Source organism: Vanessa atalanta, chromosome 1 (assembly GCF_905147765.1).
Source record: "Vanessa atalanta chromosome 1, ilVanAtal1.2, whole genome shotgun sequence".
Classification (NCBI taxonomy): domain Eukaryota; kingdom Metazoa; phylum Arthropoda; class Insecta; order Lepidoptera; family Nymphalidae; genus Vanessa; species Vanessa atalanta.
Window position 1 is genome coordinate 3,296,786 of NC_061871.1, and position 10,635 is coordinate 3,307,420.

The 10,635-nt window shown below is 34.9% G+C and overlaps 1 protein-coding gene across 6 annotated transcripts in view; it reads left to right on the forward strand.

Moving 5' to 3' along the window:
* Positions 1-8,986, forward strand: part of LOC125066577 (kinesin-like protein KIF13B) — a 128,256-nt gene extending 119,270 nt beyond the window's left edge. For all 6 annotated transcript variants that reach the window (XM_047674712.1, XM_047674726.1, XM_047674741.1 and 3 more), the window contains 8 exons: positions 1,797-1,930; positions 2,240-2,366; positions 2,485-2,931; positions 3,042-3,175; positions 3,500-3,644; positions 5,140-5,298; positions 5,519-5,671; positions 6,069-8,986. In XM_047674712.1, coding sequence (XP_047530668.1) covers positions 1,797-1,930; positions 2,240-2,366; positions 2,485-2,931; positions 3,042-3,175; positions 3,500-3,644; positions 5,140-5,298; positions 5,519-5,671; positions 6,069-6,151 — 1,382 coding nt within the window. In that variant the 3' untranslated portion in view covers positions 6,152-8,986. The remainder of the gene's footprint in view (positions 1-1,796; positions 1,931-2,239; positions 2,367-2,484; positions 2,932-3,041; positions 3,176-3,499; positions 3,645-5,139; positions 5,299-5,518; positions 5,672-6,068) is intronic.
* Positions 8,987-10,635: the final 1,649 nt, after the last annotated feature.

A 10,635-nucleotide genomic window follows, 5' to 3' on the forward strand; every position in this document is an offset into this window, starting at 1 on the left:
AGGCTCGTTTTTATCAGGTAAACAGATGATAATCAATGGTAATAACTCGGAATGGCAACTGTATGGCAAAATTATTAGACGTATGTTTTATGCAACATTGGAATCGAATAGTTGTAATAAAAATATACACGATCGGAATCATTTTTATTTTCAATATTCAATTGGCTGTAAAATTTATTCAGAATCATTCTAGAAAAATTTGGCAAAATTTTTATCGAAATTTAAATTAAATATTTTCCTGTAAAATCGTAAATAAAGATAAAGAAATTTCAAATGAAACATTAAAAAATATAGAAAATATGATGAAAGCAATCGACTCAGCGAGCTAAGAGCATTCAGCTGGCTTCTGTCGTGTTACCCTATGTTTGTTTGCGTGTATCTTTCATTTGCATGGAACGAGCATGACCTGTAATTATTTCCTTTCCCACCCTCACGTGATTTCCGGCGGATCGAATATATATTTCCTTTTTTTATCAAATATTGTATGATAAAATTTCAAAAAACAATTGAATATAACAGCCAAATAATAAGTATATTTTATATAAAGGTTTTATTTATAATAAACGTTGTGAGGTAGATTAAAAACTTGAAAGACAGTTTTGTATCTATGTAAGTAGATAGCAAAAGTAGTCATAGATAAAATAAAATTGATCGTAGGTTTGTGTATGTGTTAGGTACCAGGTGCATGTACTATGTAGTTAATAGAGAGATGTATAAACTATTTTAAAAGATCTAATATAAACGTAAATTATACCGACGCATGGATTAGATAGAATAATTTTAGACTTAATATAATTCGAATTAAATTTCAATATATATATTCAAAATAATAAATAATATAATTATGAATTTGGATAATAAATAAATTTACATAAACTTTATAGGTTTATAGTTAACAATTGAATATCATTTATTTTACTCATACCTCCCCTCTGAAATAGGATGATATTGTCATAGTATATATGTGTAATTTAAAAAACAATATATAATTTTTTGTGTTATGATAATGATGTACAAAAAGTTATTGTATTTTTGTATTTGAATTTCTCGTGTATAAAGGTTTGTAAAAATGATCTGTAACATTCCTGAATGTGACTTCTGCGATAAATATTAAGGTAGGCTCGTAAATTGATAAGAATTTTACCATTTTTATTGCAGCTCGACCAACGTTCCTTAACTTGAATTTGAACCTGAACTCACTGCGACTACAGACGCCAAACAAGTGTACGTGCAGATATTAAGTCGTAGAATCATTAGAGGCTTGTTTCAAAATTTTTGTTTGGTTTCGTGTCATCACTTTTGTTCTGCTCATTTTGTCTTCTCAATTGATACGTGTGTCACACAAAACTAAACCCGTGATCACAGGTGTCAATTTCAAACGAAGCGATTTACTAGGATTTGGAGTTTCATAGATTTTTTTCGTTTGAAGCAGTTTCGTTTCATCGGTCGTGTTTTATTTTTGTTTGCTACGACTCATTAGGAGTTTATTGATTTGACATTGGCATGAAAATCATTCACGTGCGAGCATGATATTGGCGAATACTAAATAATGTTTTCAAATTTGTTTATATTTTGTCGTATTAAGGTGGAAAATTATTTGCGACAGGCTATTTATGTATTCAGTTCAGATATTTTATATATAATGTATAAATATATTTATTAAGTTTTTAGCTAAGTTTAGGTTTAATGCTTTGCTAGGCTTAATGTTTATTTTGTAACTATTTCTAAGTTTTTCGCTAGTACAATCTACGAAAAAACAATAATGAATTATAAAGTAATTAAGTTTATTTTTGTAGCATCTCCGGCAAGCGTGAAATTAGGATTGCGTATGACGACTTTACACGAGGAACCTGGCCGTAGGAACGATGATGACTCGCATTCTGAACCCGAGTCAGCCCCGACCGATGAGCTCACAACGCCACGCTCAAATGTAAGGATTCTCATTTCATATAAAGACAAGAATCACCTAATGATTTGCATTTTAATACATAATTGAATAATAAAAAAATTTAAGCAATAACTCGTTCAAACTTGGCACCGTCAAATTTAAGGGTTAACAGACATTCTTTATCTTTGGTTCGTATTTTGTTGTAATTTTATTTTGCACTTTAGACCCACGCCTCACTTTGTATTTTATTTCAAACAAGTTTTGGTATATCCTATTTTGTAAGGTTCAGTTAATTTCCTTAACAAGTGTTGTTTTAACAAATCATGTAAATTTATCACAACGATCTTCTAGCGCACCCGCTCAAGAGCAACATCGCGCGGCTTCCTGCCCACTTCAAAGACCCTCGACTCGCTCCACGAGTTAGCATGTGAACGAGTACCCAATAAGAACTCACCTTCAATATCTTCGAGCGGATATGGTACTTATTGATTATATGATTCGTTGCAATTTTTAAAACAGCGTTAAAATTATTTTATTTGTGATTATTAATCTTTGCTTTCATACTGGTGTGGTGTTTAATGACTATGATTTTTAAGGTTCCCAAGCAGTATCATCTTCAAATCTCACAAACGATGACACGCTCTCAATCAGGAGCATGTCAGTAGATGACACGCCGGACTTCGACAAGACGATGGATTACACGAACCTCAGCAGAACGAAAACTTCGATGGCAGGACTTAGGAATGAGATCACTGAACTGAGGAACGATATCACTGAACTAAAGAACGAAATTGTCGAATCGAAAAATGAACTCGAAGAGGCGACATTCGAAAAAGCGAAAACTCCGGTCTTAACTCCGGGATCTCGGAATAGAATCAACCCATTTTTGAGGGACTGCGAGGAGATTTCTAAAGATAAAAAAGACGGTCAGCTAGTGGATCCTCTGGGGGCTATACCAGTCGAAAGCGCCGTGCTTTCTAGTCAGTTACATAAGGGAGAACCCATCCAAGTCAACGGAGAAACGGCACATGAGACATCATTCGGTAAGTAATGAAGTTACTTTTTATTTCTATCTATTTTTTTTTTACTAAAGTATTGAAAATAACTACTGTAACTATAATAATATGATACGCCTTATTGTTGAATTACACAGGTGAAGCGGAAGTGGAATCACTGAGCTCAGAGCAGTCCAGTCATGAGACACGAAGCCGGGAAGCGTCCTCTGTCGGAGAGAGCGATTCGCCGGGACCGGACTCCGTCGTCAACACCTCGCTGCCCGCTGGAAAAGTAATATTTTGAAAATTAACTTTTTAATAAAAAAAAATGTAATATTTTATATTACATACATGAACTTCAAATATAAATCTATAAGAACTAAAAATTTTAAAAATATTTATTTTAAAATAATTGATCAATTAATAAAAGGATTTTCAAATTAATAAAAAAAAAATAACTTTATTTACTTTACTACAACTAAAATTGTTTTTTTTTTTTAGTTACAATTCTACAGCAATTTTAAAATATGGTATTTGGGCAAAAAACTGTAACATCAATCACCAAAAGTTAGTGTTGATTTCGGTCGGTACTTACGACTGCGCGTCCCGCTCGCAGGTGGTCCGCCGCCGCGCCGGCGCCGCGTCGCGCTCGGCCGCGCGCGCCTCGCACCCCGCGCCGCGCCCCCGCTCCGCGCACGAGCCCGCGCACGAGCCCGCGCTGCGCGACACGCCCGCCTCCTCCACGGAGCGCATCGGCGACGGTGAGCGACGAGTTCCAATTGTTCTTTTATCATTAATACCGGTAACTCTTACGCAGAGAAGGCTCTATGCTCTATTTCAGAAGGGGGAGAAAAGTTTGAAACGACTTTAGAGTGCGGGTATAGTACGACACGACTTAGATGTAGCATCGGCAAATTTCGTAAAACCGATCACATCCGAATTAAGTACGCCTTCCCAAATCATCAATATTTATTTATTTCTCATGCGAATATGATCTTTACGCAAACTTAATACATAACTTGTAATGTCATATAGCCAAATAGTAATGCTATGTATGTATGTAGATGTAGTGAATAATCCTTTCCTTTCGTATTTTCTCGGAAATGTTCGTTTTTGTCTTACTACTTCACTCGCACTCAGTACCCATCGAGACAACGTAGGGAACGGTCGCATTGCAAGAGGAAGTATCTATATAGAGTAGTTAATACCACAGAAATATTTTGTTGATATTTATGTTAGATTTTGTGATAAACTTCATGGACTCGTGTACTAATGCAGGCCACCTATATTTTGATATACTTTTTACATTTTACTCTTGTCTGTCATTTTTGTAAATAATAAACATTGATTTTATTCGATCCACATTAACAAATCATATTTATTTATATTAATTTCTCTGCTGGTATTTTTTGTTTTATGTTGAGGTGTCTTTTTTGTTATGTCATAGTATTTTTAATTAATTACAAAAATTTATTGTTATAAAAAGATCTGCAAAATCCTACTGTAGTTTTGACTTATAGTTAGACTTTTGGGGTTCCAATCCTTATAGAATCATTAGATCATCTCAACCGGAATTTGGTTTTTATCAGTGCGTTTTATTGAAATAAAACGTCCTCGGTAACTAGTTATATTTTTGTTTACCTAACGAATTCTTTATATTATAGAATCGTGGTGGTTTTAACATCTCATTGTAATATACGTCAAACGGGCAGTTTGACATTTGACATTGATAAATAAAGTATGCGATTTATTTGATACCTACACGTAATTTAATAATATAGTAATTCATAGACACATCGGCACCATTCGGGTGTTATCGTTGTTCCGAGTTTTGCCGATAGGAAAGGATTATTCACTACATCTGTAAGGCTTTTATCATATAACACCTGATTATTATAAAAACAATTTATTCTCATTCGAATGGTTACATCCAAATTTATCGAAAGACTGTACGATACACGGGCATTTTTTAACTTGTACTTACTAGCTAAATTGTAATTTTCACTTTTATCGTTGTACAAGTTTCTGCTTATGTACTATATACTCTTTTTATTCTATCGCCAAATATTAAGGGTGAGTGACTCAGTGTAATTACATGTACGAGATGTATATAACAACTTAGTTACGAAAGTTTACTGCCGCCCTTCGTATCAATCTTGTAAGAAATAATATGTTCATATTTCTTGCAATACTAATATTTGTCACCATCGTGACACGCTTGTTTTTCTTTCTATAATAATATTTAATTATTCGCAGAATATTTCGAGAGCAGCCGGCACCCCGTGCCCGAGTGGCTGTCGGTCGGCGAGAGCGTGCAGCTGCGCCTCAGCAGCAGCACGGGCGTCGTGGCCTACGTCGGGCCCACCACCTTCGCCGGCGGCGTCTGGGTCGGCGTCGAGCTCGACGCGCCCACCGGTACGTCGCTTCCGGATATTACGAGTGCGAGGACGCGATCGGCCCTCGACTGTTACGATAAAAAAATAAATCCTAGACGTCACTCGTCATAATTCTTAATCGGCTGGACGAGATCCGATCGTCGAATCGAGTGGAAACGAAACGAAGACAAACACTCAAAAGGTACAAGAATACAAAAACGAATAGTATCACGAACGTTAACGGTGCACGCACCCCGCAGGCAAGAACGACGGCTCGGTGGGCGGCACGCGGTACTTCTCGTGCCGCGCGCGGCACGGCATCTTCGTGCGCGCCGACAAGCTCGTGCACGACCGGCGCGGCCGCAGCGCGCGCGCCTTCCGCGACGCCGAGCTGCGCCGCGCCTCCAGCAAGGGTACGCGGCCTTCCTTCTTATCTCACTTACTTACCGTGCGCTACTACTACAGCGAGAAGTCTCTTTTCTGGCCGTATAGAGTGAATAGGTTACTTTAAAACACTGCATTGCTTGGCAGATTTATTAAAAAAATGCATTTAGAAAAATATGTTTTCTGCTAAATATTGCAATGCACCGATTATTATGTTTTCTAATTAATTATGAATAAAATATACTTTGGATGACTACACAATATGACTAATCTGTAAATAATATAAAACATTTCCTTTACTTTTAAGATGGCTTAAATTTTTTTTTTATTTAAGGTAATAATATAAATGTTTATTTAGTAAATCCTGTCAATATGGGGCGCTAATGGCGAAAGTAGCAAACAGTAATATTTGACATTTGATTTCAGGGGAAGGATTACACAACTTGCACAGATCGCGGAGTCGCGGGGACAGTATAAACGCGGTCGGAACCAAGACCAGAGGCAAATAAAGTCGACCCTCGCCCGAGCAGCTGTCGAAGCGAATTTATTATTACGTCCACTTCACACCTCAAGTCCAATTCTATTTGAGTTGCAGTCCTGTAACGCATATGGTGCTTTATATTTTATAGTAGTTTCCTTTCATCCGTTTGATTTGTAAGCGACGCAGTATGTCTATTTATTTCACATGTCTTGATAAAATGTGGGAAAATCGGTTCTCCTCGCGTTTGTTGACACAGTCAAACAATCATCGACGGAAAACCATTCGATTCCCTTCGACGTAAATGTATGACGGCGTTTCATTAACGTGTATTATTATAATTAATTTGATTATGTTTTTAATTCATTGACCACTAAATTTGTAAATAGATTGAACGAATTCAATCGTGTGATTTAATTTTATTGTTACGTTTCAATGTAAATATGTGAATCTTTGTGTGTTATGACGATAATTTAATGTTTTAGAATCAATGAATTATTTGTGATCGGCGAGAATCGGTAAATTGCTTGTATAGATTTTTTTTACTGTATAGTGGTGTGGCGTTGACATTATGAAGGATTATTTATGTATTAGCTCATTGTATATATGTGTTTTTAATTTTTTAATAATTAAATACGATAACTATTCGCAACGAAATTATCCCATTCGGCGTATCACGATAAATATATCTTGACAAATATCAGGACCAGTCTTAACTTCCATTAACATCCGGTTATAGGTTATATTTAGCGTCACTTAAAGCGATGTTGTGATGAACATCGATTTTAGCTAATTGAGTTCCTATAAGCATTTTTATATTACTCCCTGGCGTGTGTATCGATGTATAGGGAACGATGGCCACTCAAGATACGGCTTGTATCTTTTTTACTTATATTTGTATGCGTAAACATTAGCCTCGAAGTTGCTCAGGATCACGTGTCGTCGGCACGATTGCCAGTTCGTTGTGATAGTTTCTTGCCACTGGGACTAGAGACCGTAAATGATTTATTTTTCTATTGTCACTAAATTAGATTTTTGCCCTTATCATTTCGAAATAGATTTACGAAATCGTCCAATGCTACATCTTCGTCCTTAATAAGACTTGTACTTAGTACACAGAAAGCCATGCGAAGGACAAAATATGGCCAAAAACACTGACATTCTTTTCGGCGCAAGTGTCAAGCGAAATCAAACCTAAACGTCTATACGACAAGGCTTATTTTTCGTAAATATTTGTATGATACTTTGCTCTTAACATCTTGATTGTCTATTCCTATGCTATTTCGTAAACGATCTCGAGTTGTCGCTCGCTTGCCACTTGGGCCACTGTCGTATATCGATTAGGTTGTGTAGGTAAATTTTGAGATGTAATATAAAAAGTAAGTGTTTGTAGTACTTTTTGGCCTGATGTATATTAATTGAATATCATAATCAAATGAAATTTTGTCCTCAAATTATTATCTCCATCCACATTCGAACAATAATCGGTTAACTGTATATTTTCTCTCCGTAAAGAACGTTAGCTCTGTATCCGGATAGACGTTAAACTAATATCATAATATATACTAGCGGTGTAGTTCGCGTGTAACCTATCGTGTTAGGTAATGTCCACATTCGACCGTTTCGATTCAAGTCGGACCGGCATAGTCTGTAGCTCACCTAATGTATATTCCATCCTCTTAGTGAAGTAATCGTTAAGTACACTTAATGAGTACACAAATAGAAGTTAATGGCGCCTCGTTATTTACTAGAGTTTGTAAGTATTCACTTTCGCTACATCATAGCCCGTCACTTGCCTCCATTCCTGTACACAGTGTTGTATAAATAATATCTAATTGTAAGTGATTATTAAATATTCAATTTGTCAAAAAATATATTCAACCGTTCTAACTTTGCACTCGTAAAGAAACGCCGACTCGTAGTGTAAGCCTCGACTGACATCATTTCGTGTCTCCCGTTCACTATCGAATGCTTTTAGACTGTCGTACTTAATACATTCCATTTTTGCATTATCGTTCTTCCGGACGCGTAGGTTTTAAGTTAGATTTTATAGACGAGACGCGTTTTCAATAAATTTTTGCATTTTTGAATGACGTTCTGGAAAAAGTACATTTCGTAATTTCGTACGTAACCCGGCCTCGACTGAAGGGCTCAATGTGTAGTCGACGTTAATAAAAGTCTAATGGAAAATTTTAATAAGAAGTTTTCATATATCTTAGAATGTGTCTTTGAAACTCTCGATGTGCTTATTGTCCAGTAGTTTTTGTTAGAACACGGGCAAGAGGAGAGAGGGGGGGGATCGGGCGCAGGACGGCGAGGCACCGGCGAGGTTGAGACGTAGGGCTCCTAGTAATAGGCTAATAGTGACCTTAAAAGCAAAGTCGTAGGTCCTAATTTAATTTTGTTTAGAAATTAAGCTGACCATGTGCTGTGCTTTTGTTTTAAATAATAGTTATTAGGTAAATGAAATTATTTGTTTTATATTATTATTATTATTATTTTACATTCGCGTAGTGTATTTCGTATTTATTGCAGTCAATTCGATACGAGCTTTTATGTATAATTTCGTATTATATGGTTAATTATTAGATTAGATATGAGTTTATTTCTTTGCCAGTCTAACGATTGTGTAAAATAAACGTAGATCACAAATCAAATGTATTTCTTATAATTTTTTAATGTGATAAGCGAATAGTTTTGGCGGCTACTTGGTAGCGTAGGTGGTTGCATCTTCATTATTGTAAACATTTAATAAATAAAGAGATTTTAATATTTAAATACAAAAATAGTTCACTTCTAGTGGAAATATTTTTGCCAAGTAGCGGATTTGAGTCAACCATCGCTGTCATTATCAATAAATGTATAATAAAATATTTTGTTTTATTTACTAATTATATTATAAATATTGTTGTTTTATTAATTTTATTCTCATATACCTACATATATGTCCATTCCTTTTAATTAAAGTAGCGTTTTCTCTATTAGATACATTTTTAGCAAATTGTACAGTTACAACCATTTTGTTAACCTTAGTATTAGTTTGAAACCTATTTGACTTGTGCTTCATAATTGGTTTTTCATAATGTTTCATGAATTAGCTATCTGCATGACGATAAGAAAGGACTCAATTTACTTTAGATTTTTCGTATATGATTTTCGGGAGCGATGATCCTATATGACCCGCGCCTGTTGTATTACCCCTCTGGTTGTGATTATTTGGCATACTCTTCTTTCAAAATGGGACAGAGCAATACAAGAATATTTAGTGGTCTAATGACGTTAGACGAGTGACTGATATTGATACCGCTCGTCTAGTTTATTTTGGTTATTTTCATAGTATTATGGCATATTACTTTGGGGTAACGCTGCAGATATTGAATGTGTTTTTATTTTACAAAATAGAGCAGTCCGGTCTATTTATTATCTTGGAGCTAGAGACTCCATTCGGGATGTTTAAAAAAAGTAGGTATACTTATTGTTGCGTCACAATTTATTTACATCAATAATATATATTTACAGTAACATTGATCACTTTGATAGAATCTGTGATAATCATTGTATGTGCACGAGAGGTAAGGATAAGTTTATAACGTCAAGTTTCCGACTCCGCAAAGTCAATAAATCCTTCGTTAGGCAAGGTATCCGTTTCTATAATAAATTCTGCAGATATTTTTAACTTTTACGATTCATAAATTTAAATCATTTGTAAAAAATGCATTGCTAAAGAAGGCATAATATTAAATACAAGATTATATAGGTGATAGATGATCCATGCAGGATGACTTTGTATCTTTAAACTTTGGAAAAGAGTAACTACTGATTTCTTGCTGGTTCTTCTCGGTACAATCAGCATTCCGAACCAGTGTTACATAACGATTCAAAAGTGCTTGTAAAATCCTACTTGAATAAAGTATATTTTGATTTTGGAAACGAATAACTATTCACTTTAAAAGTTATTAATCATACACAAAAAACCTCTCCAGCATTTGGCCTTCTCCGGTTTTGGAGTTTCTGTCACAGAGATGAACACACGAGTTTAATTGCCAAATGTATATGTTTTGTAATATATTACAAAAAGGGCTTATTACTAAATACAAGATAATATACTCTTATTAGATTCAAAAGCGTGGATTTTTTATTTTTCTGCAGGATAAAAGTAATTTATGTAATATTAATTCTATTGAATTAAGATCCTTTAGTAAAAGTGGTTGGTGGGAAACAATACATTCTGAGTTATTACAATTTTTCACCATGTGAAATATAAAATGTAGACATACCTAACTGTTTTGAGGTCTTCGATCCATACTAAGTAAAAATAGAGCATACAAAAAACATTTGATACATAGTCATAATTCAAATATTAAATTCATTAATTTGGCCTCGTATTTTTACATATATTTCGATTTATATACTATTTTGAGTTTTTATTTTGAAAATTAACTAGTATGAAGTACCTAATACCTAACGCAAGGAATAGCGAAAAAGACAATTTTATTAGACAATTCTAGAAGGAAA